The sequence below is a fragment of the Astyanax mexicanus genome, chromosome 11 (genome assembly GCF_023375975.1).
Source record: "Astyanax mexicanus isolate ESR-SI-001 chromosome 11, AstMex3_surface, whole genome shotgun sequence".
NCBI classification, from domain to species: domain Eukaryota; kingdom Metazoa; phylum Chordata; class Actinopteri; order Characiformes; family Acestrorhamphidae; genus Astyanax; species Astyanax mexicanus.
The window spans coordinates 45,519,682-45,536,010 of record NC_064418.1 but is presented as its reverse complement, the minus strand read 5'-3'; the positions used below and the strand labels follow the sequence as shown (position 1 = coordinate 45,536,010).

Sequence of the window (16,329 nt, the reverse complement as noted above, 5' to 3'; positions counted from 1 at the left end):
TTTCATAAGCTGATGAATAGAGTGCACGACAGCAAAGACAACAGTCATTTCTTAGGCGGTTATCTCATCCTCCCCTTCCTTGTGACTCACACACACAAAACGCACACACACACACACACACACTTGCACCTTTGTCTGTATGCGCGAAGTAAAAAAAAAAAAGATAATTGAGCTGCTAAAGTAACGTGCAGTAACGGGGTGTCGGAAATGGTAAGGCCGTTATAGTTACAGTCAGAGTAATTAGTTAGATTACTCCTTACTTAAAAAAAGTAACGGCGTTAGTAATCACTGTTAACTAGTTAACTTTAAGGCTTTGCATATCTTCAGAAGGGGGGGGTGCAGAAATTAATTATTATTCTAAAAATTAGCTTTGATTAGCTTTTATTTTATTTTATTATACTTTTCCACTCCACCTTAAATTCTGCAGCCTTTGCTGTCTGTTGCACCATTTAAGGTGGAATGAGAAAGTTAGCTGGCTAGCTAGCTACTGAGACAAACTACTAGCGATCTTTTTTATGCTTGTTATGAAGAATTTGGCCATAAAACACTTAAACTACACAAACTACACTTAAACTATGCTAATATAGTGCTAATCGTCACTTTTAACAAGGAAAATACTTTTAATACATTTGTTGGTTTCTTTGGTTGCTTGTTCTGCCGTCTTACCAATGTTTCTTATACCCCTTCGTTTGAAGTGTGCATCTAAAAAATATCTGTATGTAGAAATAACAAGCCTTATCTCTTCCCCTAATCTACTCCTCCAGCCTAACAAGAATCAGGACATTTTGGGATTGGACCCAAAATTAGGGGTATTAAAAAGAGTTATCCTGCTTTTGTTGGAGTAAGCTTTCTTCTCCACTACACAGAGATTATAGCATTCTCTTCTAGATTTTAGACCTTTGCTGTGAGGATTTCATAACCTTCAGCATTTCATAACATTTGTGAGGTCAGGATCTTCATCCCTATCTCCCCAACTCATCCCAAAAAAAGTACTGGATGGAGCATCATCACTCCGAAATAAAGTGAATGAGAATTATGATTAAAACGTATATCTTGTTATATATTTGTATCAGAGGAATGCTGAAATACAGTATGATTCAATATGATGAAACCTTATAAAATTACGATGTTAAAAGTATTAGTATTGATTTTTAACACCATAAATATAACATATAGTGTATCTAAATTGGTAAATAGCTAACCGTGCGTCTTATAGAACTGCACTGGATTATGTTGTCTGAGATTGAATTAAATTAATCGAAAAAGTCGTCAGTGTGTCTTTGCTATCGTAACGGCAGGAAATGTACACCTTGTGCAGCTAGGAACGTGCAAAAGGCATGTACTAATTCTCTTAGTTAATCAGAGTGTCATTGACATTCCCCTTAAGAGCCAAGTGCTCTTTGACTTTAGCGTATTGCTATTTAAGGGGCGCAGCTACACACACAAAGGATGTGTAAAACATGAAGTTAGCACACATGAGGGAGAAATATAGGTACTGTCTCTCTCCCCATATCGGCCACCCTGCACACACTGTTTAATCCCCCCGTTAGCTCAGATGCTATCTGACACCTTTATCACTGTTCCTCATCTGCTGCTATTAGCGTGTTTCTAACTGATTCACCCCCTGCCTGTCCAGCGCTCTGTGATTGTGTCTCTGTTGCCTGAGCTGCATTTCAAACTTATTTCTCTTTAAATTAGGGTTGAGTAATATTCATTTTCCTATATTTAATTTCCTTTAAGTATTTTTGAGCAGATGATATACTCACTTCTATACAAAATCTTTGAAATGCATTTCAGAATTTGGCCACTAAGTGGCGCTGAATAGTTTTCTACATCATTTTGAGCACATATTGTATTATAGAACCTAAACATATCTCAGAGGATAGACATGATTTAGATAATAAAATCATGTATAAAAAAATTGCCACTTCATAACTCCAGCTCGACTCATTGGTGATTAAAAAAATATATATTTTAGTTAACTTTTCTTTCAAAGATACATTAAGATTAATTTTTACATGTCTTTGGTATGTTTTAGTTATTATGTAGTTTTTTAGTTTATTATTACGTTATGTTTTTAGGTTAACTGTTACTGTCCTTTTTCATATTTTTTTTTACTTAGTTACTGTTTAGCTATAGTTTGTTTAATATTTTTAATTATTAGTTTTATCATTTTTAATGTCTTTTTAAGAATTAACATTTTGCTTGTATTGTTTTTAACTTTGTATTGAACTAATATGTTACAAATTTCTCTCTCATTATTTTCAATCTATATTAGATTAATCAGGTTGAAAGGTTGATTGATTTATGGAACGCATCTAAAAAGTGTTCAGTGAAGATTAATCAATTATTACAGTCATCTCAGTGGAGCTAAAATCACAGCGTGATTGGCTGATTCCTTTCTTTCTTATTTCCTAGTTATTCTGGTTGTTAATCTGACTTTATAAAGACTCTATAAACATACTCATAACACATTATAATGCATTTATAAGGCATTATAAACATGGCTATACAAATTTATAAAAATGTTTAATTCATCATAGCCATGTTTATTATGCATCATGAACTGTGATCATAAATCATTCATAGCTGTGTTTATAACATGTTATATGTCAATACAAAGAAACTCAGTCCCAGCTTACAGACTAAAATGACTAAAAAAGCTTCCAACTTATAAACACACCCTCAATAATCGTATATATATATATATATATATATATATATATATAATTTAAATATTAATTATTCTTGTCCTAAATATAATATTAGTTATTGTGAATTATAATGTATTACAACAGGTCTTTGTATGCTCTAAGTAAAGTGTCAGACTTTTATTGTGGGACTACATTATTACAATAAATATACACTATTTTAACATATATATTATAAACACAGCTTATAATGTATTATGATCACAAGTCATAATGCTTAATAAACATGGCTATAATGGGTTATGCGTTTTTATAAACATTTATAGCCATGTTTATAATGCCTTATGAATGCATTATAATATGTTATGAATGTGGTAATAGAGTCTAATAAAGATGACATTCATAGAAAGTGTTGCCAGAACTTCTTATCCAGAGATAAACACTCTATTATTTTAAATGTGTGCTGTTTAGTGTGGTTAGTGATGTTTGTTAGCTCAACTACTCATAGTATGAGATGAAAGCTGCTCTGCCAAGAAAGTTATCATCTGATGAGTGAGGTTGAAACTCTGTAATTCCTTTTTTTTCCATGTTTCTCCAGTTTTACTTACACATTCCACAGATATGAGTGACAGAAACACAGCCAATCGATCTTTCCATCTCTACTTGGTTGTATCTCGGTTGTATGTCTAGATACCAATCAGAAAACAGTTGTTAGACAACTGATTGGACAGTGTCCTCTTTGCTATGCGGGTCATTTCCAAGAGCAGGTTCAGCTTCAGGTTCCCAGAATTGAGAGCCACTGACCTAATCATCCCAAAAGTCTCATTATTGTATCATCTAAAAATCACCTGATCTAAAATGACTCATCATTATCTTTCCATCTTTTTTTCCTCAGCAGTAAGGAGTGACCTCCTCCCTCCTCCGGTTCTGATGGCAGACGGTCGGCAGCCTGAGGACAGCGCCCCCCAGTGGGCACCACCCGGAGCCCAGGGGTCAGCCAGCCCGGTTGGGCATGGTGAGAATGGATTCTCCTACAGGGTGTGCCAGCCCGGGGGTGCCCACGCTGGATCTGCTGCTTCATACGCCAAAGAGAACGGCTTTAATGGGGACCTGCCTTCAGGCCACGCTGTTACTGCAGGTAGGAACCTGAAGCACGTCTCAAAAACCCTCTATAACTATCCCTCTGGTTTTTATATCATGATTTATGATGATTTTTCCGCTGACGTGAAATCGGTACCGTTGGTACATGTGTTGGTGGAATTGGGGTTCAAAGTGCTGATACGAACGCACCAAAGTCAAAGCACAGCTGACTCTTAAAGGGAATGGCAATTGACACACTGATGGTCCCTATAATAGAAGTGTCCATTTATAATAGAAGTGTTCATTTGAGCTTCATCACCCTAATGCGTGCCAAACGTGTTTAGTTGACCATTGACTAGTGTTGTAATTCTTGAGTCCGTTCTTGGCCTAGAGACCAGTTTTAAGACCATAAACAAGTGGTCTATGTCTTGTCTCTTCCTCTGAGTGAGATGGGTTCAGAAATGGATGTTGGAGTTAAACCGAGCCCATGCTTCTGTTTATGAACATAACCAGAACTTTTGTTCAATATATTATTTAATGTTAGATTTTTAGAAAAGATATAATGACTCCAGCAAACCACAGTGAGAGCTATCAATCACAAATGTAGAAAACATGGGACACTGGTGAACCTTCCTAGGAGTGGCCGGCTGACCGAAATTATTCCAAAAGGGCATGGACAAATCATCCAGGAGGTCAGAACAAAAGAACCCAGAACAACATTTAAAAAACTGCCGCTCTCATTTGCCTGGTTTGTTTTTTTACTTTAATAAATAAAATTATCATTTAAAAAGTGCTTTTTATCTTTACTCAGGTTATCTTTGTCTGATAATAAAGTTTGTTTGATAATCAGAAAAATATTATGAGGACGGTCCATAATTCAAGACTAAAATTGCTATATAAACTACATTGCCTTTAATAAATAGCAAATAAACAACATGATAGTATTGGATCTGTTGAACCTTGTGTTGAACCTTGAGTCACTGTAAAAAATAAAATAAAAAACTGTAAAATGTGAGGTTTTGAAAGGCTAGTTTCAAAACTATATATATATATATATATATATATATATATATATATATATATATATATATATATATATATATATATACTGAGCTCCTGAGCTCATGCCTCATTCCTTTTTTTATAATTTTATTTCACATTTTTCCCATTTTCTCCCCAATTTACACGGCCAATTACCTAATCAGCTCATTAGGACTCCCCCTATCACTAGCGATGCCCCAACACACCAGGAGGGTGAAGACTAGCACATGCTTCCTCCGATAGATGTGAAGTCAGCCACCGCTTCTTTTCGAGCTGCTGCTGATGCAGCATTGCCGAGTAGCATCACAGCGCTAACGCTCGGAGGAAAGCGCAGTGACTCGATTCTTATACATCAGCTCACAGACGCCCTGTGCTGCAGACATCACCCTATCATCGATGTGGGGAGGGAGCAGGGCCAATTTTGCTCCCTCCGAGCGCCGGCAGCTTGATGGCAAAGCTGCAAGAGCTGCGGTTCAAACCTGCGACCTCCCGCTCATAGTGGCAGCGCTTTAGACCACTGGACAACTCTGCGCCCACAACACCACATTAACTGAGTAAAATCACAGTGAAGTGAAAGGACGCACCTGTTATTCCCTGCTGGGGGCTTGTGTTCATACAGTATTTAATGCTGGAGCTGAAAGGAGAGAAAGGGAAGGGGGTGAAGAGGAGTGTGGGCAGCAGCAGAGAAAGAGCGTCTCACGACTTTAAAGATCTCAATAAGGAGAAGTTCCCATTAGAACTGGATGTAGGAGTAGCAGCAGCAGCGGCGTCAGGCTGATAATAGCGTTCCGGCGCTCTGTCTGAAGGGTGTAAGGGCTGGGAAATTAGGTGGCGGATGCGGATCTCTGGTGTCAGCATAAATAGAAGGTAAAGGCAAAAAAATTGCAGGGATGGGGAACAATAGGCCGCGCTGAGCGAACTGGAGGATACTGGCTGCCATGGCAACTCCTGGCAGTGTGAAGTAGAGCTTGGGGAAAAGGACAACACACACACACACACACACATATTCACACATACACACATTTATACACACACACTTACACACACTTACAGATCAGGGGGCAGGACTCTTTATTTACAGCTCTAATGATGGATTGTGAGGGAATGGCTTCTGACTCCTACACTCCTACACACTCCTAAAAGAGATACAGCACTGATAGGTACAAGCTTTTAACATATTAACATATGTACAGTACCAGTCAAAGGTTTGGACACACCTTCTTATTCAGAGATTTCAGACACGAAAAAAAGTATAAATACAGGGGTTGGACAATGAAACTAAAACACCTGGTTTTTAGACCACAATAATTGATTGTGGTGACGGACAGTTCTGGTGGAAACAGGAGAGTTGAGGTGCACATTGAATTCTGCGTGATTTGATCAGCCGTGGTTTTATGTTTTTTGGATACAATCCGGGTTAGCACCCGAACATCCCTTTCAGACAGCTTCCTCCTACAGCATCCACAGTTAGTCCTGTTGGATGTGGTTGGTCCTTCTTGGTGGTATGCTGACTTTACCCTGGATACCATGGCTCTTGATGCATCATAAAGACTTGTTATCTTGGTCACAGATGTGCCAGCAACCGAGTTGAAGTTACTGAAATTTATCTGAAATTAAATTTACTTAAAAAAAGCAAATGTAGAAAGTGGCGAATCTTTTTTTAAGTAAATTTTACACATCGTTTTTTTCAGTGTACACATACAGAATGTTGAGGTAGAGCCACTGGTTTCAGGACCGTGATAATATAACGTTGGGTACGTGTCTGTAATGAAGAACAAAGGTTTGATTTGGCATCATACGAAATTCTGGACAGGTTCATTGTTCATCTCCACCAAGATAAAAGTGGAATTGCAGCACTGAAGATGACCCACTATCATTCTGCTTTTGTCCTGGTGGAGACGACCAGCAAGTCTTAAAGCAGCTCAGTGAGTGTATGTATTTATATATTTTTGTGTGGGTGTACGAGAGACAGAGACAGAGAGAGAGGGAGGGAACCAGTTCCAATATTCTGCTGAAGCTGTAGGAGGTGAAGCATCTGAAACTGAGATCTCAAGATGTTTACAGCAGATCGTTCCGTCCGAGGAGCTTCAAAGGTCTAAGCATGTTCATATGCTTAATATGCTTTATTCCCTGTGGTTTCATAATCGAGACCATAGAAACATATATTAATATTAACAGTGGAGGTACAGTAATTACAGGGCCTGTTATGACAGCATATGTTTTGGATGATAATAGTCCCAGAAATAATTGCGATAAACAATATTATGTTCATTTTAAGGCCACATTTATTGCTACTGATATCACGATAATATAAGCCTAGCATAATAATATAATTACAACCTTTTGAAAATCATTAATCTTTTTTTTAAGTAAGCATTCATCTTTTTTATTAAGTAAGGTACCACTTTAAAATAAGACAACCGTTATAAAGGGTTTATAAATAGTTTACAATTATTTTAATAATGGTTACTAATTAGGTTGTAAATGCCTTAAAAATCATTAATAATCAGTTATATTGAACACATACATAGAAAGGGCAACAATATAGACGGCTCTGGCTTCACTATTTGGCAAACAACAGGTCATTGTTGCCCTTTCTACATATGTGTTAAAACTGATTATTAATGATTTTTAAAGCATTTACAACCTAATTAGTAACCATTAATAAACAAATCGTAAACCATTTATAAACCCTTTACAAAGGTAGTCTTATTATAAAGTGGTACCAAAAATGTTGACATATCAGCTCATACATGTTAATGCTTAAGGTTCTTCATTTAGTGTTTTAATTAATTAATTTTTTTCTACATTGTAAATGAATACTGTCATCAGATTATGAAGGAACACATAAGAAATCATGTAGTAACTTAAAATTACAAACCAAAATACTCTGTGAAGAATCATTTAGGTGCTCTTATCTGGGGAGCTGTTAACTTGCTGTTTCTGAGGCTGGTAACTCTGATAAATCTATCCTGTACAACAGAGGAACTCTTGCTCTTCCTTTCTCGTGGCGGTCCTGATGAGTGCCAGTTTCATCATATAATATTTTTCCTGGTCTTTTTTCTGACCTTAATTTCTTTACTAGATAGATAGATAGATAGATAGATAGATAGATAGATAGATAGATAGATAGATAGATAGATAGATAGATAGATAGATAGATAGATAGATAGATAGATAGATAGATAGATAGATAGACAGACAGACAGACAGACAGACAGACAGACAGATACTTTATTTATCCCTAATGAAATTTACGCATCCAGCAGCAACAACACAATACAATAAGAAACATATCAAACATGAATTAAAACACAGAAGAATAGAAAATATATAAGGCTATTAAAAATGTACTATACAAGGTAAAGATATATATATATATATATATACGTATATATATATATATATATATATATATATACGTATATATATATATATATATATATATATATACGTATATATATATATATATATATATATATATATATATATATATATATATATATATATATATATATATATATGTAAACAGAGCAGTGCAGTAGATGTTGCTAATGGTCATTAAATGTAACTTGAATGTAAGTGAGGTTGGGGAAGTGTTAGTGTAAATAATTAAGTGGTTGAATAATGTTGAGTAATTATTGACATAAGCTGGATTAGAACATGACTCAAATAGAGCTATTCACTGTATACCTGTAACTCTACCTCTTCACTACTTTACAACTGATGCTCCCAAACACTTTATTAAGAGACAAGAAATTCAAGTAATTAACTCTTGATGATTTCAACACAGCTGTTAACTGACAGCCTAAATGCAGGCAGGTGATTCTACCTCATAAGGCTGTCTGAGAAAATCCAGCCAAGATGTGCACTATGAAGAATCTAATATATAAAATATATTCTGATTTGTATTAAAGTCACTATACAGAGATTTAAGGTGTGTCTAAACTTTTGACTGGTACTGTATCTCTATTCACTGTATTCACTGTCAATGCAGTGATTATGTAATTATCATAACATGTGTAGTAATTACCATTCGTTTCATGTTTATCTTCATCTTCCTATGGCCACTAGATAAACAGGACTTTATCCTGATGATTCACAAACACTAGTGAATATCTGAAGTGCGGAGAATCAGTTCAGCACTGAGTTCAGTCCTGTTATCTCTGTTTATAGCAGGGGTTTGAATACGAGACGCCGAGTGGAAGCAGGATCAGTGTTTAAAGTGAGGTGTCGTGACTGGAGGAGCTGTGGGATGATGCATGTCTGTGGTGAGGAGTGGGTGATTACAGGAGGAGGGTGATGATGTCAGGGGAGTGGGCAGGAGAGGAACCATAGGGGGGCAAAAGGTGGAAAATTAAATGATGATGTTTATTTTTTTTGCCACTGAAAATCTGCACTGAAAAAAAAATTTACTTAGTTTTGCAACTTTCTGCATTTGCTTTTTTTTTAAGTAAATTTAGTTTCAGATACATTTAAATCGGTTTCAAGACTTAAATATAAGCTTAGATTTACAATAATTTGTCTTAAGCCCTATCCGGATGGGATAAATTTCTCAGGGGCACGTCTGCAAAAAATATTTCACACTTCTACTAAGTGATAAAACTCCTTCATGCGGACTGCAATTGAAAAAAAAAACAGGAGGACCAGTGAGGTTTTTTTTTTTTTACCTTTCTCGGTCACATGACATCACGTTCAGTAGCTCCTCCATTTCCACTCGGTGTTGTGTTTTTTTTTTTTTTTTACGTGGGTCTCCATGGAAACGTGTGCCCAAAGTGTAATCATGGTGAGTAGCAGTGGACAAATAGCAATTTTATTAAATGGGAGGAAAGGAAACTTAGAGATGTGTGTCCGGAGTTCAGTGAAAAACAATACGTCTGAGGACGTCTGAGAAAAACATGCACATGGTAAATCCAGACGGGAATAAAATCACAGAGGACCCCCCCTATAAAAGAGAAAATTAACCCAGGACCCACTGAGAAACTAGTCCTGTGCAGATAGAGCTTAAGGATGAGTTAGCCATTAGCCGCTAACTACAGCTCTAGCTTTTTGTAAATTCCACCCGATAGGGGAGCACTAAGCGTTCTGGTCCGTCCAACATAGCTTGTTTTAACACGGCAAATACGCAGACTACATTCTAATATACTCTCCTCTGAACAGCAAAAGAGCTAGTGCTGCGATTAGCCACTAATGCTAATGCTGCTGCACCTAGCCTTAGTGCTGGAGAAACTTCACTGAAAACTCACCCTTACTTCCTACTTAATAGCTGACTGGTAGAATTCATACTTACATAATGTGCACCGGATTATAAGGAGCACTGTAGATTTTTGGGAAAATCGACTTTTAAATTTAATTTTAACACATTTTAAACTCTGAAAGCAGTGTAGTGTGACATTGCCTGGTATTGCCTGGTGCCTTACCTTCCAGTGAGAACATAGTCCAGTGCTTGAAGCTCAAGATTTGAGATATTGCTCAAAGAAGCATTTAGAGCATTAATGACTTTAGCTGGGATCTTGATTTGAAGCTTTCTTTGGCCTGGAGGAAGCTTCTAGCATGTGCTGCTATTAGAGTGTACCTCCCCTTTACTGTAGAGCTGTGCTCTTCCCGGTGGAGATGTTTATAAAGAGCTTTGGAGTGGAGCACAAAGCTGCAGAAGTCTCTGGGGGGTTTGCGTGGGGTGTGTTGAGTGATGGTGGTGTTTTTTTTTTTTTTGCAGAAGTTTAACCTTTTACATCAGATATTGCAGATCTGAGAAGAGCAGAACTGGGTTAATGCAGAGAGATCTACAGCAGCTCTGTAATCTTTAAACTATTTAATTTATGAAGACCTGATCTGAATGTTCTGCTGTTTTTAAAACGTTTCTACTCACGACTTTCTGGCTTTTCGAACAGAATCAGCTGTTCATCATTATTAAAATCTGCTGTGGATTTTATTTTCCAGCAGGACTTGCCACCCTTCCCACATTGCCAAAAATACCAATTGGTCTTATATAATATTCTAATTTTCTGAGACACTGATTCTTGGGTTTCCATTGGCTGTAAGCCATAATTATCCAATCATCAACAATAAAAGATATAAACACTCTGTGTGTAATACTATAATATCTATATAATATATGAGTTCAAACTGAATTACTGAAATAATGTAACTTATTATTATTATTTGAGATACACCTGTATATGATGTATTTTCTAGATAGGCAGATTAAATAAAAAAAAATTAAAGCAAATAAAAACTTCTAGAAATATATTTAAAGCCACCAATCTTCACGAAAGAGCTGAAATTTCATCATCTAGATTTTTTTTCTTTCTGATTTTAACACACTGACACACACTGAACCGTGACGATCTGCTGGGTGAAGGACACACAGCTCCTCCTGCAGCACAGTGTGTGAGAACACGATTCCTCCTGAGAGACTGTAACACCCTGTAACCCCAGCACTCCTCACTGATACCACTATATTTATCATTTACACACACACCCTCTTCATTTATTATCGTAACCTGTTATAACCTGATACTTAAATAAAATACAAAGCTATTAAAGCTACTTTCAATTTAGCACTGAACTGAATGGAATTGATGGGAGGGGAGATTTAGTGAAGAAAATAGTGATGAACAAGAGAGAGATGGGGATAAGAGTGAGAAAGAGAGGAATGAGAAATGAGAGAAAGTAAGGGATATGGATGAGCGAAAGTGACCGCAAGAGAGATGGGGATAAAAAAAGAGTCAAAGTAAGAGTGGTTAGAGAGAAAGAGAGAGAGAAAGAGAGAGGGCGAGACGAAAGAGAAAGTGCGTTTGTGGTAAAAGAGGAGACGATAAAAGGAGATAGGGATGGGGAGATAGAGAAAGGCAGTGATTAGACAGAGAGAGAGATTGAAGAGAAAATGAGAGAGAGAATGAGCGAGAGGGATGAAATAGGAAGTGAGTGAGTAAGAGAGAGAGAGATAAAAGGAGAGAGAAAGAGGGATAGGAGACAGAGAGAGAGACAGTGATGAGAGAGAGAACGAGATACATATAAAGACAGGGATATAAGAGAAAGTGAGAGAGAGGGGGACGGGAGATAAATTAAGAGACAGAATGAGAAAGAGGGATGAAAAAGAAGAGAGTAAGAGAGAGAGATAGAGATAAAAGGAGAGAGAAAGAAGGATGGGATAGATTGACAGAGACGGTGATGAGAAAGCAATTGGAAAGAAAGTGAGAGAGGGAGGGACGGAAGAGAAGAGAGTAAGAGAGAGACAGAGATGAAATGAGAGAGAAAGAAGGATGGGATAGATTGAGAGAGACAGTGATGAGAGAGAAGGATTGGAGAGAAAGTGAGAGAGGGATTAAAGAGAAGAGAGTAATAGAGATATAGAGATAAAAGGAGAGAGAAAGAGGGATGAGACAGATAGAGAGAGACAGTGATGAGAGAGAGCAATTGGAGAGAAAGTGAGAGAGGGAGGGACGGAAGAGAAGGGAGTAAGAGAGAGATAGAGATAAAAGGAGAGAGAAAGAGGGATGGGGAGAAAGAGAAAGGCAGTGATGAGACAGAGAGAGGGATGGGAGAGAAAGTGAGAGGGTGTGGGACGGAAAAGAAGAGAATAAGACAGAGATAGAGATAGAAGGAGAAAGAAAGAGGGATGAGACAGATAGAGAGACAGTGATGAGAGGGATTGGAGAGAAAGTGAGAGAAGGACGGAAGAGATAAGAGTAAGATAGAGATGGAGATAAAAGGAGAGAAAAAGAGGGATGGAACAGAGAGAGAGATAGAGATCGGTGGAGAGAGGTGGTATTGAATGGGTTCAGTCTTGCATGCTGTTGGTCTGAATCAGGTTGATGTGTATTGAGAGCTGGGTGACCCTGAGCGTCTCGCGCTCTTTATCCCGGCGTTAAGATTTATGACCCGGCGCGAGAGGAGCTCAGATCCGTCCCGAGGTCCTGAGGAGAGTCCAAAGACTTTCTCAAGCGGTGATGTCATCCTGCGCACAACCAGAGCTCACGAATACAGCGAGCGTGAGCTCACGTAAATACAGATTACTGCTCTCACATAACCCACATTACAGCACACGCAGCACAGCTTCTACAGCTATTTTAATGGAGAGATCACTGAAAATCTGCCTTATGCAATTTCCTCTGGTGAATTATCAATGTCTAGACCTTGTATCTCTAAAATATTAACTTAACAGACTAAGGAAAAAGCGTTCTTTACTTTCAATGAAAGTCAAAGTCAGGGTTAGGATGTTCTGGTGTTGGTTTCCCTCTGTAAAAAAATGGTAAGAGTAGCTGTATGGACCATGTTTGGGTCGATGTTTTAAATTTAAAGTGTCAGCATACCACCAAGAAGGACCGACTACATCCAACAGGATTAACTGTGGACGCTGTAAGAGGAAGCTGTCTGAAAGGGATGTTCAGGTGCTAACCCGGATTGTATCCAAAAAACATAAAACCACGACTGATCAAATCACGCAGAATTCAGTGTGCACCTCAACTCAATAAATGATTGTGGTCTAACACCAGGTGTTTCAGTTTCATTGTCCATCCCCTGTAGCTGGTCAATCAGTAAGATCACAAACTACTTATACAGCATGACAAACATCACCAAACTGATTGACAACCAAGGCCAAAGAAGAGGAGCTGCATCTGTGGTTGAATGAGTTAAAGGAGGACTTTTGCTGTAAAACATGATAAAAAGTACTTATCTTTGATAAATAGCACACCTCCCTTCACCCAAGCGTTCAGAGATCCAGAAACTTTAACAGTTTGTCCAAACACCCTTCAGACTGGGTGACATGGGGCATAATTTGCCCTGATAAATTACTTTTTAACCGTTATCCAGCTCAAATTAGCTCCACACCTCCTTGCTAGAATCCGGAGAGCCCTGACATTTAAAATGAGGCATTGATAACTACAGGGGTTGGACACTGAAACTGAAACACCTGGTTTTAGACCACAATAATTTATTGTCTTGATGGACAGTTCTGGTGGAAACAGGAAAGTTGAGGTGCACAATGAATTCTGTCGTGATTTGATCAGCTGTGGTTTTATGTTTTTTGGATACAATCCGGGTTAGCACCCGAACATCCCTTTCAGACAGCTTCCTCTTACAGTGTCCACAGTTAATCCTGCTGGATGTGGTTGATCCTTCTTGGTGGTGACATTACCCTGGATACCGTGGCTCTTGATGCATCACAAAGACTTGCTGTCTTGGTCACAGATGCTTCAGAAAGACGTGCACCAACAATTTGTCCTCTTTTGAACTCTGGTATGTCACCCATAATGTTGTGTGCATTGCAATATTTTGAGCAAAACTGTGCTCTTACCCTGCTAATTGAACCTTCACACTCTGCTCTTACTGCTGCAATGTGCAATTAATGAAGATTGAACACCAGGCTGCTCCAATTTAGCCATTTACCAGTGGTGGTAATAGTTCTGTGGTAATAACAGGACATTTGAACAGATGCTTGGTTAGTATAAAAAGCTGTTATTATACAGAGTATTTCTGTCTAAGAAGGAGAAGCAGAAACTTGCTTATGGAAGATAATAACAGAAAATACCGCTCTAATCTGAATGCAGGCAGACGCAGGAGCTCCACCACACACACAGTGAGTCAGACACACACACACACACACACACACACACACACACACACACACACTCTGTCGGCGGTGGTCTCCACAGCCAAGGCATGCTGAGTGTACATTCATCCTGGGCCTAGGCGGCGCGTTGCTGGGCAACAGCTCCAGTCTCTCTCTGGTGCCGGCCGGCAGCAGCCGTTTCCCAGCGCTGGTTTTTGGCAGGCGGGCGGGCGGGCAGGCAGTGAGGCAGGCAGGCGGGCAGGCAGGCAGGCGGGCAGGAGGCGGGTACAGCCGTGGGTAAAGGCGATCATCTCAGATCAACTGTACATGCACCGCGGGCTTCTGGGTAAGAGCTTTGATTGGCAACAGCTGCTTTTGTTGTGGTTTCAGGACTTTGTTGTGTGATTGGCGATCTGGTGTGATTAGTTTGTGATTATTGTGATAGTTGAGATGAATGTGATTGATGTGATCAGTTTTGACCGGTGCTCTGGTGTGATGTCATGATCTTTGTAATTGGTATGATTAGTGATTTTGGCCTGATTGCTGGTCTGTTGGGGTTTGTGTGATTAGTATGATTGGTATAATGCCTGTGACTGGTGTGACCGATGTGATTAGCCTGATTAGTGTGATCAGTGTGATTTGAGAGTGGTCAGTGTAAAAGGTGTGATCGGTGTGTGATTAGTATGGCCGATGTGTTATGTGTGCTTAGTATGATTAATGTAGTTGTTGTGATGGGTGATCATTGTAATTGTGTGATTGGAGTGTACTGTGTGATAAATGTTATAGGTGTGATGTGTGTACTTTCTTTGATTGATGTGAATAGGTAATCATTGTAATTGTGTGATGAATGTGGTCAGTGTGATGAATGTGATCAGTGTGATTAGTATAGACGATGTTACAGGTGTGATATGTGTGCTTAGTGTGATTGTTGTGAAGGGGTGATCATTGTAATGTGTGTGAGTGGTGTGATCAGTGTGTGTAGTGTAGTGTAGGGCTGAGACAGAGCAGACAGTGACATGCTGCTGTTGTCTCCAGAGGCTGAGTGAGGATGTGCAGCAGATGAGCTGGTGTGCTGTATGTCTGACTATGAATACAGCGATGGCTGCAGTTTGTTGACTGTGTGAAATGGTGATAATCGTGATTATGGACTCAGTGTCGGGGTGTCGGGGTCTTACCTTTGTGTGTCCGGGTTTGTCAGGGGGGGGGGGGGGGGGGGGTTCTCTTACTCTGACTCTCTCTTCTTCAAGCATTTTTTACCCAATTTCTCTTTATAAATCAGTGAATAAACCCTACACAGGAAGCAAAATTACGAAATTACGTACATTTATACTGAAACCATTACACAAATTATGACATGTATATAAAGAAAAATGAGAAATGTTAATAATTAATATTAATAATAGATGACGTTGCGCTAATGACATATTTTACTGCTTTAGCCTCATTCACATTTCACATTCACTACCTTTCCTACTTATTAAAAATCATTTCCATTCAATTATTTTCTTTATTTAGTTTAATTAAATAACATATTCTAGTTTAAAATATATGAACTGCATTTTTGTAGTATTTATAATTTATTTATATATAATTATATTTATTTAAAATGTATCTATTTATAATTTATATATTTAATTTATATTTCTACTTTTCTTATTACATGTACATTTTATTGCAAATATATACAGTACAGTATGACTACTTAGTATATACAAGTTTTATGATTTTTTAAATTTATTTTATACTACTTGTCTTATTTTTCTTAATTTATTTTTTATATTTTCTTTATTAAAAAATATATTTATATGATTATAAATGGTATATAATTGAATTACATTTAATTAGATTAGATAGTGTGTGTGTGTGTGTGTGTGTGTGTGTGTGTGTAGGTCTTTATTGCAGTTATATACTATGTATACTGTACGACTGTGTCCACATTAGTATGATGTGTGTTGTGGACGTATGTTAATCAGCGTGGTGTAATTAGTATTCTGAGCGTAT

General features: G+C 38.0%; 1 protein-coding gene across 15 annotated transcripts in view; it reads left to right on the top strand.

Annotated features, from left to right (window-relative positions):
- map2 (microtubule-associated protein 2) overlaps window positions 1-16,329 on the top strand; it is a 192,494-nt gene that overhangs the window by 114,025 nt on the left and 62,140 nt on the right. For 13 of the 15 annotated variants that reach the window (XM_049484778.1, XM_049484775.1, XM_049484774.1 and 10 more), the window contains exon 5: window positions 3,547-3,789. In XM_049484778.1, coding sequence (XP_049340735.1) covers window positions 3,582-3,789 — 208 coding nt within the window. In that variant the 5' untranslated portion in view covers window positions 3,547-3,581. Of the gene's footprint in view, window positions 1-3,546; window positions 3,790-14,459; window positions 14,675-16,329 lie in introns of those variants that run through there. The other 2 variants (XM_049484766.1, XM_049484779.1) reach the window with 2 other exon arrangements.